The sequence below is a fragment of the Prionailurus bengalensis genome, chromosome B1 (assembly GCF_016509475.1).
Source record: "Prionailurus bengalensis isolate Pbe53 chromosome B1, Fcat_Pben_1.1_paternal_pri, whole genome shotgun sequence".
NCBI classification, from domain to species: domain Eukaryota; kingdom Metazoa; phylum Chordata; class Mammalia; order Carnivora; family Felidae; genus Prionailurus; species Prionailurus bengalensis.
In genome coordinates this window covers 148,685,279-148,702,696 of record NC_057344.1, presented here as the reverse complement: position 1 = coordinate 148,702,696, position 17,418 = coordinate 148,685,279, and the positions used below count along the sequence as shown (strand labels likewise).

Below are 17,418 nucleotides of genomic sequence, written 5' to 3'. Positions count from 1 at the left end.
AAAAAAAAAAAAAGAAACATTTTCAGAGAATTCCTAAGCCCCTTTTTCCTTCTAGGTAATTACGAACTTGAAAGGACGCATTTTTTTTTCTTCTTCTGTGTTTTGAAGACAGTGGAAGACGGGAGGGATGGCAGTGGTGGGCTGGTACCATGGCAGTACTAGTGGGAAAGTGGGCAAGGAGACCTTCTATGTCTGGGAGCACCAAGAGTCCCAGTCTCTATGTTATTCACTGGCTTTTGGCTTCAGTTGGCTCACTGGTAAATGAAAAGGTTGAATCATGTAATGTTTTAAGGTTATTTCAACTCTAAAAGTATGATTACATGGTGCTATGTCTGAATGTTGTCCTTCTCTTTTCTGGGAGGGTGAGGAGAACCATAGCCAGGAAGATTCTGCAGTTGGCCTTATTCAGGCTATTTAAGTCTCTCGGGGCACTTTTCCTACTTCTTGGTTACTGTTTTAGTCCTATGGCATTGTCCCTATCTCATTTACCTATGTGAGAGGTATGTGAGAGGAGGGAATTATGTGAACTAATATTAAATATTTAATACCTGATTAGCCATGAGTGCATTAACTATATGGTGGATTATCTGTCTATAGCAACTAAAGACTATTCTTCCTATTACCCAGCCGGGGCTTAGGCCAGTGCTAAAAGGGAACCCATAATAGAGTTGGAGATGGACAATGTGGGTAGGATGAGAGTGTGAATGTGTGCATTTATGTGTCTCTCTAAGCTGCCTCTCTGGCTGCAATTGCAAATCCAGTTATCAGTGACCATTGGATTAGCCATTGTTTTCTCTCTCCCAACCCTGCTTCCCATTCAGTTGTGCAAATGGTGACCATAAGAGAAATAATGGAAACTGTCAGTTCTCAGTGTTTGGATCACAGGTGGATCTTATCTGACAGCATGTGTAGTGCACATTAAAATTCACCAGCCTCTTTTGGGGGTTCTGGGGTGTCAGGATGAGTGGAGGGTTCATCTTTCCTGTTGGGTGATTCTTCTTCACTCTTAGCACTGCCCCGCCTGGCACGGGCCTTCCCAGGCCTTTTGGTTCCAATCTATTCTGCTCAGTCAAGTAAAAGGATAACAGCTCCTGGGGGTTGGCACTCACTGTGTGAAAGCTCTGGATGAAACTCTACCCAGAGCAGGGTGGAGATTGCCAGGCACGTGTTTCTGGGCAGCGTGAGGGAAGATTGAGGTTGTGGAAGGTGTTCCCTCTGTCAAACATTTAAACCCTGTATAATGAGTAAAGCAGCCCACTGGAGGGCAAGTTAGACGGTCTAAAGCTGGCTCTTCTGCCCTGCTCAGGGGTGCCTTTGCTAGAGAGCAGAGGGAGTTCACAAGTTGTTATCAGGGCTCAAGGGAGGGTGAGGAAATCGTGCTCTGAATTTTCCCTCACAGAAAGGGAAGGGAGAAGGAGATCAACACTTGTATGGTACCTTTGTGTACTTGGGTACCATCCGCAGTGAGAGACAATTTATTGACATCATTTGATTTGGATTGTCCATAAAAATGATCTCTCTCTCTCTCTGCATCTCCCTATATATGGAGTCTATACAGATACCTCTGCATATCTATATGCACCTGTATCTACATAGATATATAGAGATACAGATATACAGACATAGATATAAATATAGATTATATTTGGTGTGTACAGATGAGTAGAGGAGAGATTTTGCTAGAGCAAAGTTAAAATTACTTTGGAGAGTCAACTTTTTAGAGATTGTGAAGCACTTTAAGTCTTGTTTATTTATTAAGATAGGTTCCTGTACTACCTTTAAGTGGTTGTTCTAGCCTAGCTATTTTCAAATAATTGACGACCACTGAGCATATTAAGTCACATGTCTTTAAAAATATTCACTACTTGTAACTTTTTATAATGCTCGTCAGTTTTTGCCTCTTATCAGCTATTAGTGATGGTAACTGTAAGAGAAACTTAACCTCAGTGTGTGCTCTTAGAATTCTCCTCTTTACCTAAAGGCTATAAGTAGAACCTCACCAGAAATGGACACTTAAAAGACAGGTGTAGACATTTACTCAGCTAAAGGACAGGAGGTTAGCTGAGTAACCCTAAGCTTGACTCGCCTTCACGACTTTTTCCTGTACCTGTTTGTTCCTGCCTAGAGATTGTTAGCATAATCATCATCATCATGAAATATTAACTATTAAAAGCACTGTGCTTAGTAAACACCAGATAACAAGCTGAGATTTCTTATCAGTCTTGCTTGGGCAACCTCAGGTTGCCCTAAGGATTTCTGGGAGGCTTTCAGTGGATAAAATTCCCATGCAGTTCAGTGGGAAGAAAAGTATTTCCCTGTTTTTCATCACTTGTACTATTTGCCTGCATGCCTAATCTTAAATATGATTGGTAGCATTAATATTAAAAGAGATTACTTATCAACATTCAAAATGATTTATAAATACATAAGTAATATATAACTTTCTATTAATAAACGTGGGCATTATTTTTTTTTTCTATGTGAAAAGTGACCCCTATCCAAAATACAAAAAGGAAAATCAGCTCTTGTCCTGTGTAGTGGTATATGTTTGAAATACAGACCCTCTTGCAAACACGTCTCATCACAGGCTGACTTTCCCCCTGTTAACTGCAAAATTACGCCGTGCCATTTGAAGCAGGTTTTCTTTTCATGAGTTGGTATTTATGCCTGAGTAGCAATGTTATTTGGGTTATATCTTATTAGAGCTGCTTATGGACAGTCTTCTGTGTTTGTTAGTAATAAGCTAACAAATTATTTGCATTTCATTTATTAAAGTGTTTAGGTTTATAGGCACTGATATATTTCTTATTATATGAAGTGTCAACACACAGCCTCTGTGGCATCTCAACTTGATACTATGATTTTGTTTAAGGTTCTTATTCCTCTACTTCTAAAAAATCTTTGACATTTGTTTTGGTTTGAGAAGTAAAGTCCACAGCATCTTTTTATAATCTGTCACTCATCTAGAGGCTCTGCCTCCTCTTCTACACTTTTCTTTCCACAATTAAAATAGAGATAATAAATATCTCTTAATTTTGTTTCCCTCTGTTACATCCCTCTTGGCAATAGATACAACATGTCTTAGGCATCTTGGCTTAAGGCCAGCTTACTTTAGATAAACTAGGGAAGGCAATATTTGACTTATATTTTGGGAATATTGCTGATTAGTTCTAGAAGAATGATACAAAGTGCCAGACGTTGTAGAATCTTTGAACTAGAGAAAACAGAAATTTGGTTGACTATAGAAAGAGCAACAATGGAAACATCCCTCAGTGTTTCCTTAGATATGTATGTAGGTGGATGGGGATGGCGAAGATTTTACCTGTCCTCTGGGGATCCTTTATAGCTAGATCTAAATCTATAGGTCTAAATCTTTGCCTAGAAATCTATGCTTCCCCACAACCACCCCAGCCATTGCCATCCTCTTCCCCGACCACTGACATCTCAGATTAAAAAAAAAAAATTCATATAATTCCTTATTCCCCAAATAGTTTAGTGTGAAGGGAAAATAATGCGTGAAAACCTGGAAGAATGAGGTTAGTGTATAAAATGCACATCTCAAAACTCTGCCCACCACTGGTTGGCCTGAGACTTGTCTCTTGTATTTCTAGCAGCCAACACGAGGAAGGAAGTGTAATCAGTTATAAGACTGATAGTATAAATGCTGTATACTATACAGCACAAGTGTCCCCCTGCCCCCCCCGCCAAGAAAAAAACAAACCAACAGATCACCACCAAAGTAGTGATGAAGCCCTCGCTGTCTTTGTTACTGCCACTTGAGAGCTGTTTCTCCTGTGTGCTTTTATGAGTTTGTTGGTGACAGTATCCTTGACTTCCCTGCACCTTGGTTTCTTTGCTTGTATAATTACGATAATAGTAGTCTTTACTTCGTGCAGTTGTGAGGATTGCATGAGGTAATAGATATCAGAGACCTAGCCAGAACCTGGCACATTTGTAAGTACTCAATAAATAGTTGCTATCATCTGTATGTACAGTAAGAACAGTAGTATGTTTCCTACAGGAGCTAATAGGTCTATCTTGCATATAGAGGCATATGTGGTTTCACTGTCCAGCGTTTTTGTAGAATTTTGAGTTTGGCTGGTGTAAAACCTTCTTCTGGTTTGTCTTCTGGTTTGATGGGTTTAATTCTGCAAAATCCTAATCATCCTTGGTAGCACAGTGAGTATCTGTGACAGCCTCTTAACTTGAATGACTACAGAGTTTCCAGGTGTGAAAGTTTTCTGTTGGTCTGAAAACAGGATAGCAACTATCAACATTAGTTTAGAAATATCTTAGGAATTGGAAGAATTGGACATGATAGAATCACAGTACTGCTTTCAGCCGAGGTGGAGCAGGTGAGGATGGGAAGAGGCCAGCCTCACCTGGTGATAATTTCTGACCTTCGGAGATAACTAGGAAAGCCATGCTTTCTTCCCAGTAGTACTGGCTGTGGCATGGATTGTGAGATATTCTCAAGACATTTCGAGTTTGTTGGGAACTTACACCATCTGTCAGAGAAAGGCATGCAGGGTATTTATTTTAACACATGATACTGAGGCCACTGCCAAATCAAGGACTCAGTGCCCTTTGACTCACACCTAAATGAACACTGTCAAATGTGGATTCCAGTAGTTTTGCTTGATACGATTTTAGTAGCAAAAATGCAAACTTTATTTTAATAATATTTAAAACAGTCACCGTAAATTTTTTTTTTCTATTTGAGTGTAGTCGAGACAGTCACCTTTTCTTATGAGTTCTAGCTATTTTAGAAAAAATGTTGCTTCTCCTTTGGAAAGAAGTTTTTGGTGGAACTTTGGAAGCAGTTTTTGGTGAAATTTCTAGCTGAGAGGTCTTTATCTCATCTTACCTTATCTTTTATCTTATTTTTGAGTCTAAAATTCTCTTACAAGTTAAGCTGGTAGCTCTCCCTGATTCTTTCAGCATCTACAGTTTTGTAGACCCTTGCTGGATTGGAAAGCTTGTCTGTCACGTTTCTCATTTTTTATTTTACGTGTAAAATAATACTACACCCTCAACCTTTGTATATTTCCGAAGTGCTTGCTGTCATTTTATGAGTTCTAGTGTTAAAAATAGCCATCAATCTTCATAACACATCTCTGAGGCAGGTAAAGATATTTTATTGAAAATAAATATCAAAATCCACCCATGAGATTCTTATCAACAGTAGTATATTTTCATTAATTCTGCGTCTGTTGATCCTGAAGACAAGTGTTCTGTGGGAGCAAGAATGCTTCCATTTGAGCTCAGTTTACTTTCGGTATTTTTGTAACTTGGCGTGTACAACTTATGAAATATTTGGTTATCACCTTGAGAAAGCATGCCTTACGCTCACTTTCCGAGGTGAAGTTGTCTTGCTCTCTTCCCCTGGGCAAAGAAGTTGAAGTGTAGAGCAACTGAGAATGGGTGAAACACAAGCACTGTCCCCAGGTTCCTAAAGGTTTATTGAACCTTCGGACCGTGTTCCTTCTCTTCTATCTGAACGCAAGACAGAAAAGGAAAATTTAGTTACCGGTAATGTGTGAGAAGAAAAAGGAGCATGCTTTGAATTTTTGCTCAGTGTCATGATTTCCTCATGACTCTCGGGAGGTAGTATCTTCTTTCCTCAGGGAATATTTCATTCTACTGTAGCGTAAGGATCCCCACAAAAAGTTCATGGCTGTGTGGGTACCAGCGAATTGTAGCTTCCCAGAGGCCATCACTGAAAGTATCAAAAATGCTTAAGAGTGGTTGTTTGAGATGGACTTAGGTACAGAGTGCAGTACTACACATGTGCACAAGGGATCTTTTTGGGTTGGTGACAATGTTCTAAAGTTGATTAAGGTGATGGTTGCAGAACTCTGTGAATATACTAAAAATCTTTGGGTTATACCCTTAAAATGAGTGAATTGCACCTCAGTAGTGTAAATTAAATTATACCTCAATAAAGCTGATAAAAATGTCTGAAATTTGGAGTGTTTTGCAAGGAACCATATTTCTGCTCGATTATCTGGGCTGCAGAAAGCGGTATCATATCTGCAAGCTTCCCCACCTGTGTGAAAGTGTGTGATGAAGTGTGGGGTGTGTGTGGATGGGAAACATCTGAGGCGGGAGCTGGAGGAGACAGGGAGAAGCGGAATCTTCTTCCTAAGGCAGGGGGAGGCATGTGATTATGATGTGAATAAAATGGTACTGTTTTTGTGCAACTTCAGTTAGGTCCCAGAAGGTAAGGTATGTTCCTGTCTGTGGGCTTTGCGAGCTCACTCTCTGAATCACCCTCTTTGCTTAGGTTGACAATGACAAGAGTTTCTAGAAATCTTACCTTAAAATCCTGTCAGCCCATGTAAGCTGTCTTTTATTATTATTTTTTATTATTTTTTAAAAAATTATTTATTTAAGTTGAAGTTATTTAACATACTGTGGAGTATTGGTTTCCGGAATAGAATTTAGTGATTCATCACTTACATATAACACCCAGTGCTCATCCTAACAAGTGTCCTCCTTAATGCCTATTACCTGTTTACCCCATCCCCCCCCCACACACACACACTTTAAACTGTCTTTTTAATGACTTATCAAAGGTACTGTGTAGATTTGGGTAAATACAGTAAAAAATCTTCCTGTGTAACATTTATATGACTGATGTAACTAACCTGTCACTTTTTTTTTTTGCTTGGTTGCCATTATTTAATAAGATGTAGAAAATATTTAATGTGACAGGTTTAAAAATTTTCCAGCTTTTTAACTTTTTTTCATGATGTTTTCCTAATTCCTGAATGAAAGTGACCAACCTTTCAGTGTTTGATTCACTAAAGAATTTGGTTGGCTTTGCTTAGGTATATTGTGTGCCTTGAGATAAAGCTGCAGGACTCCCTTAGTGACTGGAGCACAGGAAACAATTGACACTGTTTCTTAATTCACATTGTTTCTGAGACATTTCCTACTTCCTAGTATAATATAGCTTTCCCATGAGAACAATTTGCTTGCAAATGGTTAGACACGATAAATTTCTCATTGGCACTCAGTCTGTGAGGAGCATTTCACTGTGCTTTGTAATAGTTAAGTTGGTGTGTGTGTGTGTGTCTACGTGTGTCGGGAGGGGGGAGTTTCACACTTTATATAGATGCCTCCAACCTCATTCCAAATACCAGATTTTTTTGGAATCCTAACCCATTCAGTTAGGGATCTGCATTCCTTAGTTGGAGGCTCCTTCCTAAAGGAGCATACAATTGTTTTAATCCTTCCAATTTAAGGGAACACCCCTGTGAATTATAGTGTTTTTAGATATGCCTGGTGAGTGACTGTGGAAAGTGACTCACAGCCATTTATGTGAGACATCGTGCGCGTACACGTGTTGCATGTTAGGTTGTGATATCATCTGGGGCACTGTAAAGTGGTCATCCAGGAATAATTCCAGAATGGGAAAGGAGATGGGGAAGATGATATAATCTCATCTAATTTGCAGTTCAAAAAGAAAAAAAGTTTTCACATTACTTCTGAGATAGTGGTTCCCACATTCAGAAGTTGTGCTGTAATAAAGTGAAAGTAAGTTTCCCAATTAAAAAAAAAAAAAAGATGTGGAGCTTTGAGTTCCTTTTTTCTTCCTGTCTTATCAGATTTTGTAAGAATAATACCACTTGTCAGTTTTGCAGCTTCTTCCATCCAGAGAACTAAAAGCATTTCACAATCTTTTTTCCTCATGCCCTTCTCTTCAAGGCAGTTTTTGCTGGGCTGGGTTTATTTTTATCATTGCAACAACCAGTTTTTAGAAACTTTGGGAAACGAAAAAAGAAAAACGAGAATGGCAATGTAACGGACATTCATTTTAGCTGTTTCCCAGTGTGAACATTTGAGTATTTCTGAAATCTTCTCTCCAAGTAGGTCTTATTTTTTCTCAATTTGTCCCAGTTCTAAGTCTCTATTCTGCTGATTTCGTAAAAAAAAAAAAAAAAAAAAGTTTTAATGCAGAAGCTTATCTCCAGTAGAATGACTTCTTGAACTTTGAGTTAGATCTTTATTTATTTATTTTTTTTGCTGCTCTAAGACCTCCTTTTTAAGCACTCTGTTTAGTATAATCATAGACTCGTGGAAGGTTAGAACTGGGAAGGCCTCCAGGGATCACCCAATGTAGTAAGCCTCTTGTTATATGAATGATGAGATTGAGGCCCAGAATGGTTAAGGGACGTGCTCAAGGTCAAATAGCTAATTGAAGATGGAGGTTTGACCAGAATCAAGGGTTCTTGATTTCTGGCTTGGCATTTTTTGGTTTCCCTAGAGAAAAGTTCTCTATCCGGATGTAACTGGAGCATACCCTCCCAGAATCCTAATGCCAGCCAACAGGTTGAATTACACTCTCGGTCACGGAAAATTGGGAAGAGATTTTATCTTTCCAGTTTGTCAAATGTAAAATGGTAATGAATTCGTAGACATTTTCTTCTGACCTGAGGAGCTTGTGAAATTTATATGCAGCAGAGAATGTGATTTGAAATGACTAATGATCTGTGTACCTTTCTTAGGCCACCACACCATCTACATTGGGGTCCATGTGCCGAAGAGCTACAGGAGAAGGAGACGCCACAAGAGAAAGACAGGGCACAAAGAAAAGAAGGAAAAAGAAAGAATCTCTGAGAACTACTCTGATAAGTCAGATGTGGAAAATGCAGATGAAACCAGCAGCAGCATCCTCAAACCTCTCAGTGAGTACTCCCTGGGTATTGGTTCTTTTCTCTGCCTCCATCCCACGTCCTTAGGAAAGACACTTTGTAGGATCTTGTGGCTAATGGGGAGGGACACAATCCTACTGGGATGGTCTCTAAAGGATAATGTCTATGGAGAGTCTTTTCTTGTCCTAGCAGGTTGTTCTAGGAGGAGGTCTGGTAAGATTCTTGAAAAGATCTGACAAAGTTTAGGCACGCTTGGATAGTCTAGATTTTGACTAGTGAAAGAGGGCAGAGTGTTATACATGGTATTTAACTACAGTGATCAGTAGTCACTGGAAGACTCAAAGGCATTTTTAGATTGCTTTTGCTTAGAAATAGGTTCTATTGAGACAGTAGGTCAAGAAGAAAAAAAATATATCTTACGTATATATATATATAAAAAAACATAAACTATCATATATATCATATCATATATCATATATCATATATCATATATCATATATCATATATATATATGTATACGACATTGATGGCGTTATAGATGACATTTTACCAGGCTGTGGGCCAGGTTGATGATTTAGAAAGGAAAAGTAGAAAAATATCCCATAAGGGAGAGAAGAGCATAGAGTAATATGGTTCTGAAAGCATCGAACATATTAAATATCATACATTGGATGGAAGTGTTATTAAGAACAGGGTAGTAGGAGGTCAGAGAACACCCATAGATTCAACTGATACGGTAGACGGTGTGTTTAGGTATATGCTTTTGCTTCTTCTGATGTGGAGGATATTTGGCTATCTGGGGAACTTTGTGGCTGAAGCGAGAACGAATATGTGCAGTAGAAGGGAGAAGCGATAGAAACACATTCCAATTTTGGCAGATCCTCCAACAGGAGCTACATAGTGACAGCTTTGTATGTTGGCAGAGCTCTGTACACTCTTCATCTTTTTGCTACAGTTGCAGAAATATGGAACCTGTAATAAAATGCATTATGGGTGGCACAGATAAAGCTCCAGTTCAGTCATTGCAGGTGATGAGAGGCCAAATTAGAATTAACAGCTCGGGAGTGTTGAAAAGTGAATTTGCAGAGTTAAATTAAAGAGGGTGTGAAGTGTAGTGATGGGAATCTGTGAATCTCTTACAGTCTCACCACTGAAACTGAGCAGGTGGCTTAGAAGCTAGTGAGGTACTATCCTAAAAGAGGCAGTACAGATGGACCACCAAACTAGAGAGCAAAGGTTGCAGGAAAGCTTGGAGATAGACCATAAAATTGAAACTTAAAGGTATTAGAATAAATGTAAGACAGAAAGGACCAAAGGGCAGGAGATAAGAATTCTGTGCTTTTCATTAGAATGTTGGGGGGAAAGCCTTTCTGAAAGGAGTCCTTACTATTCGGACTAAAATAATGGGGTCTGTTTCAAGCAATGTCCTTGAAATGCAGATAAAAAAGGTCACAGTGAATAGTCTGCAGGAACAAAAGACAACACCCTTCTCCAAATAAATTACTACTGTGTATCTGTGCTTGCTATTTGTTTTGATGAAGCCTGTGCCAGAACCCGAGGTTCTCTCCCCCGTGCATGTGTGTGTGCGTGAGAGAGAAAGAGAGAGACAGAGAGAGAGAGAGAGAGAGAGAGAGAGAGAGACAGAGAGAGAGAGAGAGAGAAAGGGAGAGAGATCGATATCTCCCTTCTTCCCTGTCTCTAAGTCATCTCCCATTTTGCAATTTATGAAAAGGAGCGCATCATCACTATAAATACTAAAAAGGGAAAAATGCCCACCTAGACAAATGCGCTGAGGGATTTTGAGATAATTATGTACCAGCTATTTAGGAAGGGCAACAGAAACAATGCCAGTAACCTTCAAGTGGTAACAGGGAACGAACAAATCAGAAAGGTAGTGAGACTGAATGTGCATCGACCACAGTGGGGGTGGGGTGGGGTGGGGGGAAGGGGGCAGTTGCTTTCTGTGGCATTTGGGAACCAGTTTGAGCACAGTATGTAAAATAAACAAGGCAGTCCATTCTCTTTACCCTCAGAGGTCTCCTCCTTGTGGGGTACTGCATTGTTTTGTATACCCAGTTTCTGAAGGGATCATATGGAGAGACTATTTTTAAGGACCCACTTGTTCAATGATCATAAGAAAATTATTTGTAAATGTGTCTTTTATAGTTATTTTCTTGTTAGCCAATAAATTATGCTGTAATATCCCTTGATGTATTTGACATGAGTCATCCAGTTTGACATGAAGGTCCTCTTAGAAATTTGTAATTTCTCTGCTGCTTGTCATGGGGACTAGATGAATTGGTTTTCTCTGGAGCACTTGTATGTAAGTCAGAACTGGTGCACCCATGTATAGAAAGGCATTTAACCCTAAGTTTTTGGGGGAAGCTATGGGGCTCTGGCACCAGCATAACAACAAAATTCTCATGGGAAAATTCACTGAAATATCTGCCTAGTATACCGTTATTGTGTCTCAAGAACAACCACACACGGTTTCTGTTATTCTTGGGTCAGGGTGTTTGAGTTACTTACGCATATGGACATACCATGTCCCGTAGATCAGATTCCTGCATGAGCCTGACTTTCTGTCAGGTGATGCCTGTAACTTCTGGGAAAGTTATAAATGGACTAACTCAATGAAAATCCTCTCTGATTCTTTCCTTGCTGACACCCTTATATACAATCCATCAGTGACTTTTATTGGTTCTACGTCTAAAATAGATCTGAATCTGTCTACTCCTTTTCGGTTTAACTGCTGCATTCTGGTGGACGGAATCATCCTCTCTTGCTTAGACCATTGCAACAAGCTCGTTTTCAAGTCTTTTTCCTTACAGAGGCGACAATGATCGTCATAAAGTGTGAACTGCGTTATGCTGCTCCTCTCCTCCACTGAAAATTTCCTGTTGTCCTTAGAATAAAATCTTGATTGGGCATCATGGCCCCCAGCATCTCACCAGTCCTGTTATGGGTCATTCTCATCTTGCTCACTTTACTTCAGCCACACTGATTTTTCAGTTCCCTGGTGCCCAAACCTTTTCTGCCTCAGGGGGCCTTTGCACAATATAGTCCTGTCTTCCTGGAATGGTCACCCTGTTCTTGTCCTTGTTAGCTTTTCTCTCTCTTTATGTTCTAGCTGTTAAAAAAATGTTTGTTTATTTATTTTGAGAGAGAGAGAGAGAGCACGAGCTGGGGAGGGGCAGAGAGAGAGAGAGAGAGGGAGGGAATCCCAAGCAGGCTCCACACCGTCAGCACAGAGCCTAATGTGGAGTTTGATCTCATGAACTGTGAGCCAAAATCAAGAGCTGGATGCTTAACTGACTGAGCCACCCAGGCACCCTAATGGCCTAGCATTTATTTATTTATTTATTCATTCATTCATTCATTCATTCAGTCTTTAAAAAATTTTTTTTTCTTAATATAATTTATCATCAAGTTAGCTAACTTACAGTGTATATAGTGTGCTCTTGGCTTCAGGAGTAGATTCCCATGATTCATCACTTACATACAACACCCAGGGCTCATCCGAACAAGTGCCTTTTTCAATGCCCATCACCCATTTTCTCCCCTCCCCTCCCCCCACATCAAACCTCAGTTAATTCTCTGTATTTAAGAGTCTCTTATGGTTTGCCTCCCTGTCTGTTTGAAACTGTTTTTTTCCCTCCCTTCCCCCATGGTCTTCTGTTAAGTTTCTCAAATCCCACTTATGAGTGAAATCGTATGATATCTGTTTTCTCTGACTGACTTATTTCACTTGGCATAATACCCTCCAGTTTTATCGATGTCGTTGCAAATGACAGGATTTCATTCTTTCTCATTGCCAAGTAGTATTCCATTGCATATTTATTTATTTTGAGACAGACAGAGATAGCACGAGTAGGAGAGGGATAGAGAGAGGGAGACAGAGAATCCCAAGCAGGTTCCATGCTGCCAGGTCAGAGCCCAATGTGGGACTTGAACCCATGAAACTGAGATCATGATCTGAGCTGAAACCAAGAGCCAGATGCTTAACCAAATGAGCCCCTGAGGCACCCTTATTGTCTATCTTTTAAATATTGTGGAGATAGGCCTTTTCCTATTACTCTATCTAACGTAGGTTCCCCAGGGTCATTCTTTCTAAGCCCTTTCTTCCCTTCATACTACATGCTTAACTGATGATTTTGTGAGCTTGCAGCTTTGTCTTGTGCTAATGCTAGATTGTTAGCTCCATGAGTGGTAGGATCAAATTTGTCTTGCTCAGTATGTTATTTCTGGCATCTAGCACAGTGCCTGGCACATAGTATGTGCCTAATAAATGCTCATTGAAGAGTTACTGAGTAAGTGGATTACTACAGAGGAAGACATAAACGTTGCTTTTATTGGTCTGAATATTTCCCATCCATAGATAAATATCTAGTTGACTTTCTTGTTTTTAATCCTTGCACATCATCTTTATATTTCCCTGCTCTGCCTTCTTCCCTCGCCACATAAAATCCGGTCCTAACTTTTAATTATTCCACTTTGGAAAGTGCCTCATTATTTTAACTATTGCTAACGTGGTATTTTGGTCTGGGTAGATGACTCCCGAGTGTGTTGAATTGCTTGTCGCCCACAACTGATGGAGGAAATTCATCCACAGGGCACGTGGATTTATCATGTACACTTAAAAACGTTCAATATATTCCACACAGAATTTGGGCAGCTCAGCTTCAGAAGCCGTATTAAAGAGGCATGGAACTGAATCGTTAAGGGCATTTAGAAGAAGAAATAAGCCAATTATCTTCCAGTATTTAGGCACATCAGGAAGATGACATAATTAATAGGTTCATTTAGCTCATAACAGAGATGCTTTTTCTTTTCTCCACGGCTCTCATGTCAAGGCAGGGCTTCTCAAAAGTGAATGCGTGTTTTGATTCCCACACATCTGGAGCTCAGAGGAGGAACTGGGTTTGTTTGCCTGAGCTTGGCAGCAGCCCCGAGCCCTTACAACTGTTCTTCCCAGTGTGGTGTCCGAGCTGCCGCCCAGTTTGGGACACAGAGAAGGAAATGCGTGTGAGAAGGTGTGGCTCACTGAGCACCCGGGAGAGAGACTGGGGAAGAAGAGTGAAATGGAAGAGCAAGCAGGAGGAGAGACAAGGGAATGAGGAGGTGGTGTGGAGTGGGTGGTGGAGAGAAAAGTTAGATTGTGCTCTTTCTTAAAAATAATCCTTTTTGCCTCCTCCACCATGCACTTTTTTTTTTTTTTAAAGTTAGCAGCTGCCATCTCTGAGGGTTGCCCAGAAAGTGGGTGGGAAGGTGGTCCTTGATGAGACAGGCCCTAGAAACACAACACGACTTCCCACCGTGGATGGTTTTGACCTCTGAATGTCTCATTTTGTTAGTGTCCTGGGATATTTGGGGGGCGGGAAATCATAGGCCACTTTGTGAGTGCAGAGACTCTGAAGATGTGTAAAATGTTAGGAAACAGAGCTACAAACAGAATGTGCTGTTCAGCATATTGGTCCGATGTGTAATGTATTTCTTGACAAGCTTCAACATGCATCAGTGCTTGGGGTGCTAACTGCTTCTCACACGTATGACTCGCCTGCTATGGAATCGTATTGCTAGGTATGTGCATATAGACACTCATTCAGTCTTGCGGTATTCTTTTTTTAGCTCTTTGGATATGTACCAGAACTGATGGGTTTATGCTAGTGAACATTGTTCTGTGAGCTGGGAACAATGGATGCCAGTTGGTGATCCAGTTATATTCAGGAAACTGCAACAGAGAAATGGGCAGCTGCTTTTGTTTGGTGCTTCCGGGTAAACGAACAGAGTACCTTTTCATAAGAGCCAAGATTATTTGGGGTTTTGTCATTTGACTTCCCCTTTTCCCAGTGCACACCCCTGTGCCCTCCCCCACCTGACCTCATTCTTCATAGCGCATTCCTGTTTTTTGTTGACCTTTAAATGTTTTCAGACAAGACCCTTAGGTCTGATGTCATAAAGTGAGATTTCTTTATTTTCTGCATGCCATTTGCATATCCCCAAAATGAATGGGCATGGTAGGAGAGAAGAGAATCTTTGGAATGTGTGTGAAATGAGGTAGCTTCTCATTTCACTGTGAAGAAACAAAACGCAATACAAAATAACTATATGGTCTCTTTCACCCTCTTTTTTATCTTATATAAGTAGGAGGAAATACTTCTTCTTTAGGTCTGAAACAAAGGTTCTTTGTATTAAAAAAAATAATCGAAAACTTGAAAAGTTTGCCTTTTCAGAAAGGGCCCTTGGGATGTGATTCTACTGGGAAGGCAGTGGTTAGGAGTACATATTTGAACCAGACTGAGTTTGAATCCCAGCTCATATCAGCAGTGCAGCCTTGGCAAGATACTTAACCTCTCTGTGTTCTAGTGTCCTCGTGTATGAGAAGGAGATAATCAAAGAACTTAATCCACAGTGTTCTGAGTAGTAAATGAGCAGTGCCTCTGGTTAGCAATGATGGTTAACAGTCATTATTTTGAGTTACTTTGAACAAGCTCATTTTCTCCCCCACCCATTGTACACAGGTCATGCCACAAGCTACATACTAAAACTTTGTAGAGATTAATATCCTGTGAACACGAATCATTCTTCTTTAGGGTCTTCTGGACCTTTCTACTACAGGTTCCCACTGTCTGTCCCTTTGCTTTAGCTCTCAGCGTGGCTCCTCACTCTCAATGGCATCTTTGAGGGAACTAGCCTAAATTCAGTCTCTTAACTTGCTCATGAGTGTCACCTGGATGCTGGCTGGAAGGTGAGAGGACCCACAAAACAGGACTTTCAAGGGGCAGAAATGGTCCCTATTGTGCTGCTCATTTAGGTTGAATACTGCCACTTGCAAGTGACTCTGCTAACTGGCTGTGTTCTTGATTTTGGCCAGCAGTTGGAATCCCCAGTTCTGGGCCCCTGCAAAGCAAATGGGCTGTTTGCTCTTTCATGAGAAGGATCTCTTTCTGGCTCTTCGTGTTTCTCAGTGAAATTAATCTGGGGAAGAAAGGCTGTTGGGTGGGACAAGTGGGCAACTCAGAGGCAGTGCTGTACAGAAAGGAAATACGTTGGCACGCTTGTATTTTTGGCTGCACTGGCTTGGGTCACCAATGTTGTGTTTTGTGTGGTACGAATAATTGCTATGTATTCCTCTGTGATGCTGGTGAATACAGGAGGAATGTGTCATGGTGCCTCTGTCTTCCTTAGCCAGGTAACCATATACATCTCTCAGGGAGCTTTGCATTTCTGAAATTCAGATCGCTTGAAGTCACCTTCAAGACACTTGAAGTGCCCTCCAGGTGGCAGTTCTTACACTATGGAAGGGTATCGTTTCTTGTCGCCTCTGACTCTATTACAATAGTTATTCCATTTTATCATGCCATGAGATGTTATGAATAGATGTTACTTGTGTCATGGGAGAGTTGATGTTGCTGCTATTTATAGTGACTCATGAGTTCAGGAGGCCTCAGAGGGTTCTACTGTGCTCCAGATGCTGGGGCACTCAGGGTTAAAAGGAGGTTATGGCTTGGGGTGGAAAGTGGGGGGAGGGGGGGAGCCCTGGCAGTGTGTGGAATTTAAGATGTGAAATACATTTTAATGAAGTGAATGGGGCATAAATGACTGTTTGCCATAGGCATTACCACCTAAGCAGAAGGCAGGACACATCCTGTGGTTTCGGTTCAAGCTTATAAGACAGGAAGCTTGAGGGTATGAGCCTATTTGTGAGAGTGTGTGTGTGTGTGTGTGTGTGTGTGTGTGTGTGTGTGTGTCTGATTGTTGGAATTGTGTGGAATATTGAATACTGGTAGGGATCTTTTTTTTCAATTCGAGTAGAGTTGACACATCATGTTATATTAGCTTCAGGTGTACAACATAGTGATTCGACACCTCTATGTGTTAATACTGTGGTCACCACAAGTGTAACTACCATCTGTCACCATGCAACACTGTTACAGTATCATTGAGTATTTTCTCTGGTAGGGATCTTGTTGAAGTGGTATTCTTTTAATAACTTTCCCATGGAAGGGGAGTGTTACTTGATTTTTTTTTATCACATTGTTATAAAGGTATTGTGAGCATGAAGTCCCCATCATCCTACTTTACCTTTATAATCAAAATCTCAATTATCCTTGATTCTTTCTGGCTCTTTTTCATCCATAGCTAGCCGCTCACTGAGTCCTATTGGTTTTTCCTTCACAGCCTCTCATGTCCTTTCCTTTGAATTCCTAAGGCAATATGTTCTTATTTGGGTTTTCAGCCTTTAGAATTCTTCTTTGAAATGGAAGGGACTTTTTCAGACAAGGCTGCCAGATACCTTAAATTCACTTCCATCTAGTCTCTCTCTAATTAAACAAACAAATAAATAGCAAAACTCTCCTAATGCTCCTTACTACTTAAAGCAGGTTCCTGACTTGGGTCCTTACACGTTAAGAGTAAATTGACAATGCAGTGGGGTTTCCTCTATTATTTTTAGTATTTTAAGTTGTTTAATGAAACTGATAGGTTTACTCTGTTTCTGCAAGGGCTTGAAGAACACATTTATGCTCATAGCAACTTTCCCAGTTTCTGTGCTCCTGTGGCAAGTACTACCAACGATACAAATTCTGGCACTTAGACTGGTAATGCTTCAAGTATTGACTTACCTGTTCCACTCAGGTATGTGCCAGCTCTCCAACAGTATCGTTAGAGCCCCAAGGGCAGTAGTAATATCTCATACTTATTTTGAGTCATGTTCTGAAATAGCGTATTCTTTGCTTGGATGCATAAATAAAATGCC

General features: G+C 40.4%; 1 protein-coding gene across 6 annotated transcripts in view; it reads left to right on the top strand.

The window, feature by feature from the left end:
- SLC4A4 (solute carrier family 4 member 4) overlaps positions 1-17,418 on the top strand; it is a 348,226-nt gene that overhangs the window by 55,407 nt on the left and 275,401 nt on the right. For all 6 annotated transcript variants that reach the window (XM_043572514.1, XM_043572513.1, XM_043572509.1 and 3 more), the window contains exon 3: positions 8,514-8,693. In XM_043572514.1, the coding sequence (XP_043428449.1) occupies positions 8,514-8,693 (180 nt within the window). The remainder of the gene's footprint in view (positions 1-8,513; positions 8,694-17,418) is intronic.